Raw genomic sequence first — 15,740 nt, 5'->3', positions numbered from 1 at the left:
TAATAGAGTTTGCAACAATTACTACTCATTTAAATACATCATAAAATATTAAGATGTAAAAAAACTGCTTGTTATCACTGAATGGTAAAGATTATTTTAATTTATCAGTTGGTAGTAAAAAGTGAATATACATTGTATATTGTATATATAACAAAGATTTAATTGATTCTGGACAAAGAAAGATAACTCCAAATAAACAAAAATCTTACAATTAGATATTTCTTGCTTACTATTCTGGACAAAGAAAGATAACTCTAATTAAAAACAAAATTGCTATTTCACAATATTTTGCAATAAGATATTTCTTGCCATTGCGCAATACTGTGCAATTGAAAAGACTTGCTATTGCACAATACTTAATATAATAATTTTAGATCCTGATTTGGACCAACTTGAAAACTGGGCCAATAATCAAAAATCTAAGTACATGTTTGGATTCAGCATTTCAAAGAACCCCAAGATTTCAATTTTTGTTAAAATCAAACTAAGTTTAATTTTGGACCCTTTGGACTTTAATGTAGACCAATTTGAAAACAAGACCAAAAATGAGGAATCTACATACACAGTTAGATTTGGCATATCAAAGAACCCCATTTATTCAATTTTTGATGAAATCAAACAAAGTTTAATTTTGGACCCCGATTTGGACCAACTTGAAAACTGGGCCGATAATCAAGAATCTAAGTACATTTTTAGATTCAGCATATCAAAGAACCCAACCGATTAATTTTTTGTCAAAATCAAACGAAGTTTAATTTTGGACCCTTTGGACCTTAATGTAGACCAATTTGAAAACGGGACCAAAAGTTAAAAATCTACATACACAGTTAGATTCGGCATATCAATGAACCCCAATTATTCAATTTTGATGAAATCAAAGAAAGTTTAATTTTGGACCTTTTGGGCCCCTTATTCCTAAACTGTTGGGACCAAAACTCCCAAAATCATTACCAACCTTCCTTTTATGGTCATAAACCTTGTGTTTAAATTTCATAGATTTCTATTTACTTATACTAAAGTTATGGTGCGAAAACCAAGAAAATGTTTATTTGGGTCCCTTTTTGGCCCCTAATTCCTAAACTGTTGGGACCTAAACTCCCAAAATCAATACCAACCTTTCTTTTGTGGTCATAAACATTGTGTTTAAATTTCATTATTTTCTATTTACTTAAACTAAAGTTATTGTGCAAAAACCAAGAATAATGCTTATTTGGGCCCTTTTTTGGCCCCTAATTCCTACACTGTTGAAACCAAAACTCCCAAAATCAATCCCAACCTTTCTTTTGTGGTCATAAACCTTGTGTCAAAATTTCATAGATTTCTATTAACTTAAACTAAAGTTATAGTGCGAAAACCAAGAAAATGCTTATTTGGGCCCTTTTTGGCCCCTAATTCCTAAAATGTTGGGACCAAAACTCCCAAAATCAATACCAACCTTCCTTTTGTGGTCATAAACCTTGTGATAAAATTTTATAGATTTATATTCACTTTTACTAAAGTTAGAGTGCGAAAACTAAAAGTATTCGGACGACGACGACGACGACGACGACGACGACGACGACGACGACGACGACGCCAACGTGATAGCAATATACGACGAAAATTTTTTCAAAATTTGCGGTCGTATAAAAATCAAGATGGTATCAGTTAATGTGTCATGTTTTAGATGTTTTTCTGTCCATGAGTAATGTTTTAGACAATCTCAATTCATGTGTCATCTTTAAGATATTCTTTGTTTGTGTGTCATGTTTTGTGTTTTTAAACAAAAATTTAATGCTGAACAAAAATACCTAGTTATTATAATTCATGTTAAAATGTCAGTTTTTGATTGATTAATATAAGGGAGGTAATCTACTCTATCCCATGGCAAATACCATACTCTAATGTCCTTCACAGAGACACTTGGTCAATTGGCCTTTTCAGAATCTAAAGCAACATGGGTAATTTCATTTTTCGTACACCAAAGTGAAAATAACGTCATGTCATTGGTTGAATTTCCATTATTTGTAACGTTTTAAACCAATCAAAACGTTTTGGTGTACGCTTTTGAAAATATTTCCCAGGATGCATTTGATTCTGAAACGGTCAATTGTAAGATTTATTAACTACTGATGGTTGTCTTTTACAATACATTCTTATTTATCACTTGAGCTTGCAATTCAATAGAGGGGAATAACAGCACATTCAGTATAATAAATTACTGTAAATTCAGAAATTATTGCAAGGTTTTTATTATTGTGAAAAATGTGACAGAATTGTAAACACAATAATTTAAACTCCCATTTTGAAATATTTAATATGCATTCAACAAAATATATCTCAAAATAGTAATAAATAAAATCGCTTTTAAGTCTAAAATGACAAAATCACAATAATAAATGCACACAATAGTTTTTGAATTTACAGTATGTTGATAGAACATATTGTTATCCCTCATAAATTTTGTTATCCTTGGCTTAGCCTTGGTTGACAAATTTTCTCTGGGTAACAATCTGCTCTATCGCATCAACAGCTATGTGTTATTATAACAGTAATAAGAACAGATGCAATTAAAAAAGGAAAATAAATTTTAACTAGCACTATGTACTGGTAGAGCCAGATAAAAGTTGCAATAAAATCAGAAATTAATAACATACAAATATTAAAAAGCTAATTCTAAATTGTGAGACTGTATTAAATTTACATATATAATCCTTGTATGCTGTATAAAATATAAAAAAGTGCTACTTAACTATAACTTTCTCTACAATCTAGTTATATAAAATGTTGAAATTTGATTAAAATTTACCCATTAGAAATTATGTACAAGTGTGTAATAAGTATAAAAAACATTTTAATATGAAAAGTTGTGCATCAACAATATGAAATTGCAAAATGAAGAATTTTAATTTGCATACATTAAGTACACCCCACATATTATCATATAAAATATAACACACCCTCAAGGTACTGAATACAATAAAGCTATAATTGTTCAACATTAAAATATTGGTAGATATATAAAATCTAGATAAAAGTTTTAAATATAAAACAATAGTTGTTTGTAAGACAAATATCACAACCATCAACCTGGTGTCCAATCAGGACAAGACATTCAGTAGATTAAAGGGAAGTAATTCTGTCAGGACACCTCTTCAACACTAGACTCCATCTTGGATTCTGACATTTTTCTGCAATAAAAAAAACATGATTATAAAATCTGAAGATATGCATTATGATTATTTTTGATATATAAAATAGCTTGATCATTAAACAAAATATACTCACTATGTGTTTCAAATAAAATTATTACATTAACTTTAACTTTCCTACTGTTTCTTGGACAGGACATGACTTAAGTAAAATATAAAAGAGATGGAACTCAATTAGATTGCATTTAAGACATGCAATACTTTTATCAATAAAAGAGGCAAAAATTGTATAAATCTATTGTTTTTCTAAAGTTAGGGAGAAAGTTTGGTGTCTCAAAATGCACAACTGTTATATAATCATAATTATTTCTGCATTATGCACAACAGAAATTCTTGAGGGGAAATTTGTCTAAAGGTAAACCTTATTCATATAAGCAGTACACACAATATTGAGTTGAAAATAAATCTTTTTTAGAATCCTCAAAAATTGGTACCACAATAAAACAATGAGCCATTTTCAGTGTTGGCATTAATCTTGTGAGACTGTATTAGATTTATATAAAATCCTTGTATGCTTTATAAAATATAAAAAAAGTGCTACTTAACTATAATTTATTCTACTAACTTATAATAATTAATGAAAACCTATTTTAGAATCCTCACTAAACAATGAGTTTTTTCAGTGTTAGAATAAATCTTGGAATTTCGGTCAAATGATAATAAGGAGATCAGTCAAATTTTCAATGTGCCTTCAATTCCTAATTTACTCTGGTACCTTTTAACAACTTGAGCAAATGCATCTGGTGCAGAATGTGACCTGGATGTCTTCTTATGTTCTCCATTGTCTTTGTGGAATGGATTCTTAAAGGATTTCTGTCTCAAAATACTCTTCACTAAGATCTGCAAAGTAAAAGATAACTTATATTATTGTATAGCAATATAATATTTCCCACAGAACGTAACCATAAGTTAGCGTGCAATAAATTATAATATTGCACTAGTGCAATAAATCTTCAAAATTCATGACGTCATCAACGAAAAAATCTTAGTTTACACCAATTTTTACTTTCAAATATTATATTGCTATATAATAAAAGGGTTATTGCATGCATATTGCAAGCTCATGCAATATAAAATTCTACTCTGAACAATATTCCCCAATATTCATGCAATAACCCTATATTATAGCTAAAATTCCTCTTTTTTTCAAAAAAAGTAAATTTACATCAACAATTTTTCATTTCAATGCAAAAGTGAGCACTGACTACTGGGCAAGTAGGACTAAACAAGTACATGTACCTCATATGGAAACTCAATTTCAATAGAAAGCCAGAAAAGTTACAAATAAAATTTGCTTACATTCAAGCTGATATTTTGAACAAGCAAATTTAAACCAGCTTACTACACATATATTGTAATTCTGGATCTTATATTATATTGAAAATGTGTTTTCACATAGAGTACAGGTTCACAGAGATATTGAAGATTACATATACCTTAATAAAACAATTTTCTAGAAAAGTATCTTTTTCTCTTCTGAGTTCTTTTTAAGTGTTACATAAAAGTTATAATCAGACACAATCTGAAGTTGAATATTTATATTGAATAAAGAAAATGGAAGTATACTTCTACTAGACAGAATAAAATGACACCACAATCAAACCAGAAAATTAGCAATGTTGTTAAACATCGAGTTGTCTTTGTAAGACTGACGCAATTTAGACAAATTTAAAAATATGGTTTATTGAGTTAAGTCTGCCAATTGATATTTTATCGTATGTTTTTATATGTTGTGATGTTATGCTATTGTTTCAGAAAAAGGGAGAAGGTTTGGGCCCATTAAAACGTTTAATCCCGCTGCAAATGTTTGCACCTAAGTCAGGAATCTGATGTACAGTAGTTGTCGTTTGTTTATGTAATATATACGTGTTTCTCGTTTCTCGTTTTGTTTATATAGATTAGACCGTTGGTTTTCCCGTTTGAATGGTTTTACACTAGTAATTTTGGGGCCCTTTATAGCTTGTTGTTCGGTGTGAGCCAAGGCTCCATGTTGAAGGCCGTACTTTAACCTATAATGGTTTAATTTTTAAATTGTTATTTGGATGGAGAGTTGTCTCATTGGCACTCACACCACATCTTCCTATATCTATTGAAAAAAGTATGCTGACATAATCATCCTATTTTAAATTCATAATGAGAAATGAAAGGTCTTTTGTTTCTGCTGGGCTGGTAATTCGAGATATCTATAGATAACTTTTGGTTAGAATGCATGACAGGAAATTTCAAAGTTAACTCCCCTTAATTAGTAATTCTAGTGCATTTTTACCAAATCCTATCATTAAATACTAAAACAGGATATTCTTGCACCCTTGTAAATTTTGAATTTACATCAATGGAAATTTCATGAGGTTTTTGTATGTTACTGCCTGATTCTTATGCATATTGGTACTCAAGGGCATACGATACAGTTACAGGGGAGGTAATGACATTACTAATGTAAAATTTTATTTTTGTATGAAATACATCCACAAATCTTAAATTTGAGAAAATATCTGAAATTTCGACCTCAGTTTCCTCAAAAAAGTAGCACACTAAAGTATATTTTTATTACATATATGATAAAAGTATGTAAGAAATTGCCTACTAGCAAAATTTCAATATGGGATCAAAACTGTATCATATACCTGTAATATACTTTCTCATCATTTATTTTGAGAATGGTGCATTACAATTCAATCTTTTATTTATTAGGATTGCCTTTGGTTAACTAATGCTGCAGACCAAAGTGAGCTGAAAATGGCATTTGACACATATTAAAACAATCTATTAGTCATTTAATACAACCACTTGATTGGTTTACTTACAAGTGTATCTAGTTTTGGCACATGTTTAACAACATTATCTATATCTTCTTCAGTAATGGTAACCAGTGTACAGTTCTCCTCCTCTGTTGGCAGGGAACAAGTTCCTCCTTTAGTTACCCATGGATTTAACTAAAATCAATAAAAAAACACTTAAGAATTTTTTTCTGCAAATACTTAAAGAAATATTCTTGCAAATAAGCTACTTCTTTGGGGTAGTGTGTTAATTTGGATATTTTTAGTTTTGAACTATGCTTTGATATTGTGATACTTTATATTTGATGGGTGTAATATTATTAATTACTTTATATTTGTTGGGTGTAATATCATTAATTTTAAGTACTTAGTGAGTAGTTTCTAGTCATGCTCCACTGTTTATGTTCATTGTATGATCTTTTCATGGCTCGGTGAGTTTTGATATATTGGTAATTTGTTTACTCTCTGGGTTTTACTAGTTTGTATAGTGAATTTTTCTCATCTTTGTTACAATTGGTCATATGGTCAATTTGGAGGGAAATTCTATTGTTAGATCAGAATTTACTCATACTTTAAATTATATAGTTGTGTGCTGTTGTTTTGATATATTTATATATGTGGACATCTTTGATTCTATTATCAGGTCAGTTTTCTCAATTTAATATTTCACATTCAAACTAAAATACTGTTATGAATGGATTGAATGGATGATTTTGCATGAATGGTCAGAATGAATGAATTCAGAGTAAAAGGTGTATAAAATAGATTTAAACATATAGAAGTATATTAAATATTGTTTAAATCAGTTAAACAAAATTGGCACAGTCAAATTAATCATTTTGTTACTGTACAAGTTGCTTTATGTGTACTAATATAATGCGGTTACTTATTTGAATGGAATGACCTGTCAATGATTATCAGAAGAATATTTGGTAGAAAACAATATGTTAAAATGTGTAATTTATATATTTTTTTCTCATAGATAACATTAAAACCTTAAAATAGATTTGTAAGTCAAAAACATGGAAAACCATAATTGTCCAGTAGGGAATATTTGAGTAATTTAATTAGGTATTGTCACCTAGAATGAATAAAGTTATCTTTCTTTGTACTGATTTGCAGGGTCATTTCTATATTAAAACCAATCCACTGATCCTGAGGTGGTTATTTTCAAATACGACCAAAACAACATGGTTACATATTGACAAATCTCAATTAAACAAGAAAAGCTGTTCAATAAAATCAAACTTTTAAGATTTAAAAAGAGATATGGTTACCAGTAAAGATAATATATATAAAAATTTGTAAGGGTTCCGTGGAACCCAGTGTCTCGCCTATTTTTGCTGTAAATCGCAAGCTCAACAACAATGAGGAAAAAAATCAATAAAAATATTCCTCTTGTTACTATTTTATGATTGTAAGAAAATCTAAGTCCATTTAAAAGTAAATTACAGAAAAAACAGAATAATCTTTTTACAAACTTTACTTCTGGATACAATCTTATGATCATAAATAAGCTTCTGTCCAAGTTTGGTACAAACCCAGGATAGTTTAAGAAAGTTATTAAAATTTTAAAAACTTTAACCACAGAGTGAATGTAATGGTTCCCCGCAGAAAAACTAAGTCCATTTAAAAGTAAAATATGGAAAAAATGGATTTATTTATTTACAAAATTTACTTCTGGAAACTATCTTATGATCACAAACAAGCTTCTGTCCAAGTTTGGTACAAACCCAGGATAGTTTAAGAAAGTTATTAAAATTCTAAAAACTTTAACCACAGAGTGAATGTAATGTTTCCCCGCAGAAAAAACTAAGTCCATTTATAAGTAAAATACAGAAAAAATGGAATTTTATTTTTACAAAATTTACTTCTGGATATTATCTTATGATCATAAACAAGCTTCTGTCCAAGTTTGGTACAAACCCAGGATAGTTGGAGAAAGTTATTAAAATTCTAAAAACTTAAAACCACAGAGTGAATGTTTTGTTTCCCCGCAGAAAAAACTAAGTCCATTTATAGTAAAATACGGAAAAAATGGAATTTTATTTTTACAAAATTTACTTCTGGATACTATCTTATGATCATAAACAAGCTTCTGTCCAAGTTTGGTAGAAATCCAGTATAGTTTAAGAAAGTTATTAAAATTTTAAAAACTTTAACCACAGAGTGAATATTTGTTGACGCCGCCGACGACGCCGCCGACGACGGAATGAAGGATCGCTTAGTCTCGCTTTTTCGACTAAAGTCGAAGGCTCGACAATAATATATAAATAAACGTAAACAGAAATGGCATTGTATTCTCAGGATATCTTCTTAAAATAAGACCCCGTTTACACTTCTATGAATTTGAATCGATCTTAAAAAGATCAGTTTCCGTTTACATTGCACAAGCAAGATTGATGGAGATTGATCTTATTTAATCCAGTGGTTTACCCTTCATCATAAAAACAACTGGTCTGACCCTTTTATCGTATATTTCGAAATCAAATAGTCCTAAAAATAGAATATTAAAGGATATTCTGCATTTCACACACACTGCAAAATGATGTAGAAAATATATTGCTCATTGGGATTACGTATAGATTTATTAATTATTATTTTGGTTCATACATCACAAGATATGTGTGTAAACCCCTTCTAAAAAACAGATATGTGTGTAAACCCCTTCTAAAAAACAGATATGTGTGTAAACCCCTTCTAAAAAACAAACGGTTTGAAGATGAGGATTTGCAGCAAAGAAATTAAAGTTATCCATTTAGAAGATATTCCAAAAACAGCGGAATCTATGTTTACTATTATTATTCCGTCCATCATTTTGAAACACATGTGTTTTTGCCGCCAAACATGTGCAGATTCATTTTCATATCTAAATATATATTATCACCTGAAAAAAGATCTATCGCGATCCATCTTTTTTCAGGTGAATGATATATAAGCATTTACACTAAAAGAAAGATCAATTCAAATAAGATCGATCTTTTTAAAACCACCTCTCGAGGTAGACTTTTTAAGTCTGATTGAAGATAGATCTTTCCCATTTACAAAAGACCAAAGATCTATCTTTTTATCGCTCTCAATAAGGATCGATCTTTTTTTGCTAGTGTAAACAGGGTCTAATATAACTCTTCTTGGAGCATAATTGGTAAAATGTATTTTAGTTTTGTAAATGAAAGTGAATCATCGCCTGGTACATCTGTAGTACAATAGAGTCCCTGAAGTGGATACCACGGGTATGGAGGGTCGTAACGATAAAAATATATATGAATTTTGTATACCAACCTTTATCTGAGGCAAGGTGATTCTATTGTCTGGATTCTTATTTAACATCTTCTGTATCAAATCTGTTAGGGAATCTGTTATCTTTATACTAGAAAAATTATACAAATATTATATAAGTATAACATGCTTAACATGCATAAGTAATGATGCAACTGTAAATGGATTTTTAGCTTGGTAAAAGTTGTTTTGAAAGTATTTAGATAGTTGAAAAATATTAATGATTTTCCATTATCGATATTGCATTTTGAACTAGAAAAAGTTACTAAAATTGCATTTTGCTGAGACAAAAACACATATTTCTATTTTCCTAAATAAAACATTTATGTAAATATTTAAAGGGAAATTATTAGCGAATATTATTAATATATACATATCTTACTTACTTGGTAGGGAACTTTACTGGGTCCTTTAATATTTTGTTGTGAAGCGCTAAAGGGAATTCATCTTTAAATGGAACCTGAAAATCAAACAATATTAATATTTAAATTCTAATCAAAAGAAAAATAAATTAGGTGTATACCAGATAATATATGAATCCATAAATATATATTTTAAAATTCTTTATGTGCATATCCTTAGTCAGGAGCCTGTTATTCAGTAGTTTTTTTTCTTTTCTAGTCTGTTATATTTATTTTTTCATAAATTGTATTGGTTTAAACTATTTTTCATGTCAGGACCTTTTATAGCCAATTATACAGTTTGGGTTTTTCTCATTGATGAAGGCTTTATGCTTGCCTATAATTGCAAACTTCCACTTCATTTGAACTTCAGGTGATAGTTGTCCCATTTGCAATCACACCACAACTCCTTATTTTCATGTCGTTATTTCATGAAATACCATAAATTATCTCCCCTTACAAATAATTTATTATTATATTTAAACAACCAGAATACAAAGTAGCAGATAACAGGAAGTAGTTGTCAGGCAGACTCATATTTATGCTGCTGACCAAATATGAAGTCATGAATATTGTGTTCAGCCATTAGCTCTTTTTTTATTTAAAAATGCTTCAAGGCAACTTGTAGTTTTAGACACTCCTCTATTCTGACAACATTACTCAAATAGATTTTTTTTTTCCAATTCAAATTATACTACAAATAAACATAATATATTTTGATATGCTTTGGTTTTGGTGTATTAAAACTTACCTGTCCAAACACAAAACAGTACAATGTGATACCCAAGGCCCATATGTCTAGTGCCTGAAATATATTATAAAAAAAATATTTTAATTGTTGTTATAACAAACTAACTATCAGAAACTGAGTTCTGCTAAATTGGTTTGGTGCATATCTTTTGTTAGATGAGTTTTTAGCTTTAAGTATATATCTGTTAATTTTGGAAAATGAGAATCATTTCATTATTAATTGTTTGTTATTGGAAGAGACTTATGAATCTTTAAAAATATCATAAAAGAGCCATTTATTCAAAGATAACAATAGATTAAGAGACCATGTTATTCTCCCTACACCATTATTTACATATTAAAATCGAAATGCAACTGATAAAGGTCAGAAGTGTATAAAATAAATCACATACCTTTCCACTAAAATTTTCTTTCTCTTCTGAAAATAAAAAAAAAAGAAATATTTTTTACAACAAAGGAATCAGTTGTGTTTTACTATAAGTTTAACCTGTACCTTGTTCTCAAATGTTAAAAGCAATCAATAGTTTCTTCTTTTGGTATGTACAGTAAGAAATATCCTCTTTTTATACGGGCCATTTTTCAGAGTGTGTACACTTTTTTTTTTACAGCATATATATTTATGTGCTGCTATTAGAATTCCAACTTCTTACCAGACTTTTTTTTTATCACAACTTAACAATTCAATAAACTCATTTTTTTTTAAATTATCTTTATTTAAAGAAGTTAGTGTATATCTCTTTCCCTTTTTATTACCCCCAAAAAGTATCTTTTATCTTTAACACAGAAAAGTCAAGTTTTGTAGTGTCATAGTTTTTAAAATAAAGAAATCACTTTTTGGTTCAGGTTTTACTGATGGGCCTTTTGTTAGCCAGGAACAAGTTTGGTGTACACAATTTTGTTAGCCAGGAACAAGTTTGGTGTACACAATTTTAGGTCTGCTATCTATGATGATTTTAACTGTTGACTTTTTTTCTTGCCTGTTTTTTGTGGGTTGATGTACAATTGAAGTTTACTTATCTGCTTTTACACTTACTGAAACACTGATTTCGTGTTATACATCAATAAAATTTTAGAAAGATTGATATGCAGATTAAAAAAGTACCTCTTAAAGTTTCTGGGGCCATAAAGGCTGGGGTACCTGCAGTGTTACTGAGTGATATATCTGTTCCTGTAAATTCATTACTAACACCAAAATCTGCTATCTGAAAGAAGATAAAAATTATATATTTTTTTGGGAGCTTTAATATTACCCCGGTAACTCATGTACATGATGATGTCATCAAATTTCTTAATTTTCTTTATTAGATGCATTAACTGTCTCTAGTTTCAATGATTGGATTATAAACACACATACCTATTTTTTAAGAATGGATAGTCAATTAAATAGACTACATAAACTATCCACTCTCATCTTTCTAGGTTATGTATGTATAGTACCAGACTAACATACCAGAAAAAAAGTTCAGTGAAAGATATTTTATAGTTTTCTTTGTAACCTTAGTTTACTGTTCTTAATAAATTATTTTGTCTTTTTCTAATGTTTCAACATGTATGTTTAATCATTATCACCATCTTTCAATGAATTTTTAAAACACAGCTAATTTTGCATAACATTGTGTTAGTGTACTAGTGTGAGCCAATCTCAGTTTGTTTATTTTCTTTGTTGAAACAGCATACAACTCATACACAGCAAATTCAAGACACTTAAAGCATAATTTTCATCGTGAATCAGCAAAAGAATTTTAAATTTCTACCTGTCATTTTACACTATACATACCTTAAGATGACCATCATCACCTAACAACAGATTTGAAGGCTTAATATCTCGATGAATGATTTTTTGATGATGCACTGAAAGAAATTGAAACATAGGTTAATATAAAAACAAAAGATAAGCCTCTTCATTTAATTTTTCGAATAGGAATGCTCACGTACTACTGCGGCTATTTCTTTTTACCTATGTAACCAGACCTACTTTTATTCAATAAACTACATGTTTATATTTAATATTTCTATATACTTAACCCTTACACCTGTTCATGATTAATTTTGAAAATAAAGAAAGTCAACACTAATTTAAGTCATTCCAAACATTAATTTTAACATTTTTTCTATGTTACATCTCCTTCCCAGAAGACCTTATTTGACACTCTTTCAAATACTGTGAACTAACTAATTTTTCGCGAGCGATTTATTTTTTGTGAATTTTACTAGAAGCAAAATAATGTGAGTATTAATCCCTTTTGATGTGTATAAATCAAAATTATTCCTACATTAATTACTTTAAAGAAAATTTGAAAATTGTGAAATTAAATCATCATCATGAAAAAGAAAAATTGCTAAATGACAAGTATGCGGAAAAAAAGATGGTTTACAGGAGGCACAAACATGTACATTTCAGAATTTTTGTCATTCAGTCTAAGATTGAGTTTTAAACACATCCTTAACAGATTTAACAATACTTTCCTATCAATAGATTCATCTTTATTGTTCTTTTTTACTACAATTTTATCTAATTAAGGCATGCAGTCTAACTTACAATATTCTATTCCTAAAATGACATCCCTGAAGTACGACCAAGCTTGGTCTTCTGATAAAGGCTTCTCTGTAGGCACCTCCATAACCTCTCTACAAATACATAATAAATTATATTACCCATAATTCAAAAAGAAATGTTCATTAATATCATATTTAAGTTCTATAAATAATATGCATGCAGATTGAGTTACTTAACTTTGAATTTTGAACTTTACAAAACTTTGAATTTTTTCGAAAAAATAAGGATTTTCTTATCCCAGGCATAGATTACCTTAGCCGTATTTGGCACAACTTTTTGGAATTTTGGATCCTCAATGCTCTACAGCTTTGTATTTGTTTGGTTTATTATTATTTTGATATGAGCGTCACTGATGAGTCTTATGTAGACGAAACGTGCGTCTGGCGTACTAAATTATAATTCTGGTACCTTTGATAACAATTTATACCAACTTCATTTAAACATGTTAAACTCAGGTAGATATTTTTCTCATTGGCATTCTCATCATACGGAATCTCCTTAATTTTCATAATGTGAAACCTACTTTTCAATTGAACATATCTGTGTTGAAAACTCCTTTATAGACGCTATAATATAAGACAGTATTTTGTTTTTTGGTAAATTATTTTGTTATAAATTAGGACATTCTTTCTCAATTGTTTCATGTCAGGGTCTTTTATATAATAGCTGACTATAGGATATGGGATTTTCTCATTGTTGAAGGTTGTACAGTTCCCAATAACTGCTACATTCACTACATTTGTACTTCGGTGGATAGTTGTCTCATTGGCAATCATACCGCACCTCCTTATTTTCATATTGGTTTTAGCTACACCATATTTACTGCAGAAACTGTATATGAATCGATTAATTTTCACAGATAAAATACAAAATCATAACCTTAATAAAAATGTCACTTTGTTTGGTTATGTCATCAAGATTTATGCTGATGTAGCGTTTTCCATAAAAACAGTGTAATAACAACGTGCAGATGAAACATTGTTTTGCAAAAGATCATAAAATGTTTTTCAATTGATATTAAAGCAGAGGAATATTAATGACTTTACAAATATCAATGGTACAGTACTGCATTATGTTTCACAGTGTTAATCATGAAATACAACTCTTTAGAGATTTTGCTGACTGAGCTATATCTCCACATTATGCAATACTGTATTGTAAACTTTTTCCATTTGGGAGCATCCATGGGGGAAATCCCCCTCAAATAGTGACAGTTGGCAGGTATTATACTTGAAGGTTGTTATTTTTCCCAATTTTTATTTCATAATCCAACATTGCAGTGATATGACAGTTTTTCAACTCTTTTTTAAAGTCCTCACTGATTTTTGAGACGAAGAACAGCAATAAAGGCACTGTTCCTTTACTTTTGTTGTGTATCTGTTGTTGTTGCTGTGCACATATTGATTGTGTGTCATGGTCGGATTCCCTATATCTTTTCTTTTTGCTATTATTGCAAAACAAATGAAACTTTTTTCACAAAATCATTTGAGTTTAACTGTTTATTTAAACTTTATGATTTAGTGGAAAAAAATGTCTTTTCTTTCACAATTATAATTTCAATCATTTTGCTCTCAATTCTCAATCTGAAACTACATTGGAAACAGGACTTGCTATTTTTTTTCTTTTGCATTTATGTTTGTATTTCATGTTAACATTTTTTTATTAATTTATAACTTCCTAGAATTTATCAGCAGCCAGTTTAAATACAACTTACCCTTTTTCTACTAATTCAAAGGCTGAAAAAACAAAACAAATGCCGTTTAATTTAAACATATAGGTTTAAATGTACAATCACAAACAAAGGAAGATAACCCATATCTATAATATATAATTTGGCTTTCTAATGTGAAATAATATTTCATCTTTTAATGTTTTTGTTCACATTGTAAAAAGAACGCAATCCTAGATCAACAGAAATAAACTTGAGTTAAAATTTTAATAAAATATTGTATGTCCATGTTTTTGTATCCAAATTCACTAAATCCAATAGAGTGATATGTCAATTTTCATGTCCTGCAATGACTAAAGTTTGTTGGATTTCAATCAGGCAATCCTCAAGGAGTTGCAAATTTATAACAAAGTGTCACATGTACCAAAACCTGAGACACAAGATGCCATTCCTATGTGTCAGTACATCCATGCAGTACTTTGACCTATAATGGTTTACTTTTACAAATTGTGACATGGATGGAGAGTAGTCTCATTGACACTCATACCACATCTTCTTATATCTATTAACTTGCAGGAAGGTTTGGCCCTTCGTCACTATGATATGACAAATGCTAATAGCAAATGAGGAATAAGACAATCTGCCTGTATTAGTACACTTGCAAAAGGGGAGAAGACCCTTTTTTATAAATCGAAGCATTTGAAGTGATAAAGAATAAAAGCATTTATTTTTTCAAGTTCATAAAATTGCCACTTATCAATATATATTAGATAAAATGTATAAAATATTGATACAGACCACAATTTAACTTACCCATATATAAGTTATCTTTATCTGGATCATCTAAAACTTCTACCAATCTGACAACATTGGGGTGATCTAACTTCTTCAGAATAGCGATCTCACGATATACTTTCTCTAGAGGTGTCACAGGTTTATTTACAGGTTTTCCATCTCGTGATGGAGGGGGGCGTCCTAAAATGCACATAGAATGCATTCAAATAGAATTCTTAAATATTTTTTAAACTATGTTTCTACAGTACACATACATAATTTTAAGAATTTCACATGAATATAATACTGAAACAACATGGCAAGCACTTGTACTTTAAAGAA

The 15,740-nt window shown here is 29.5% G+C and overlaps 1 protein-coding gene across 5 annotated transcripts in view; it reads right to left on the bottom strand.

Moving 5' to 3' along the window:
- Positions 1 to 1,767: 1,767 nt before the first annotated feature.
- The window catches only part of LOC134699207 (calcium/calmodulin-dependent protein kinase kinase 1-like), a 95,454-nt gene continuing 81,481 nt past the window's right edge, over positions 1,768 to 15,740 (bottom strand). For all 5 annotated transcript variants that reach the window (XM_063560808.1, XM_063560809.1, XM_063560810.1 and 2 more), the window contains 12 exons: positions 15,438 to 15,599; positions 14,670 to 14,691; positions 12,938 to 13,026; positions 12,176 to 12,249; positions 11,501 to 11,600; positions 10,791 to 10,816; positions 10,400 to 10,453; positions 9,634 to 9,707; positions 9,251 to 9,338; positions 5,996 to 6,124; positions 3,907 to 4,031; positions 1,768 to 3,170 (listed from right to left, as the gene is read on the bottom strand). In XM_063560808.1, coding sequence (XP_063416878.1) covers positions 3,122 to 3,170; positions 3,907 to 4,031; positions 5,996 to 6,124; positions 9,251 to 9,338; positions 9,634 to 9,707; positions 10,400 to 10,453; positions 10,791 to 10,816; positions 11,501 to 11,600; positions 12,176 to 12,249; positions 12,938 to 13,026; positions 14,670 to 14,691; positions 15,438 to 15,599 — 992 coding nt within the window. In that variant the 3' untranslated portion in view covers positions 1,768 to 3,121. The remainder of the gene's footprint in view (positions 3,171 to 3,906; positions 4,032 to 5,995; positions 6,125 to 9,250; positions 9,339 to 9,633; positions 9,708 to 10,399; positions 10,454 to 10,790; positions 10,817 to 11,500; positions 11,601 to 12,175; positions 12,250 to 12,937; positions 13,027 to 14,669; positions 14,692 to 15,437; positions 15,600 to 15,740) is intronic.

This window comes from Mytilus trossulus, unplaced genomic scaffold, assembly GCF_036588685.1.
Source record: "Mytilus trossulus isolate FHL-02 unplaced genomic scaffold, PNRI_Mtr1.1.1.hap1 h1tg000050l__unscaffolded, whole genome shotgun sequence".
NCBI lineage: Eukaryota > Metazoa > Mollusca > Bivalvia > Mytilida > Mytilidae > Mytilus > Mytilus trossulus.
This window is presented reverse-complemented; position numbering and strand designations above follow the sequence as displayed.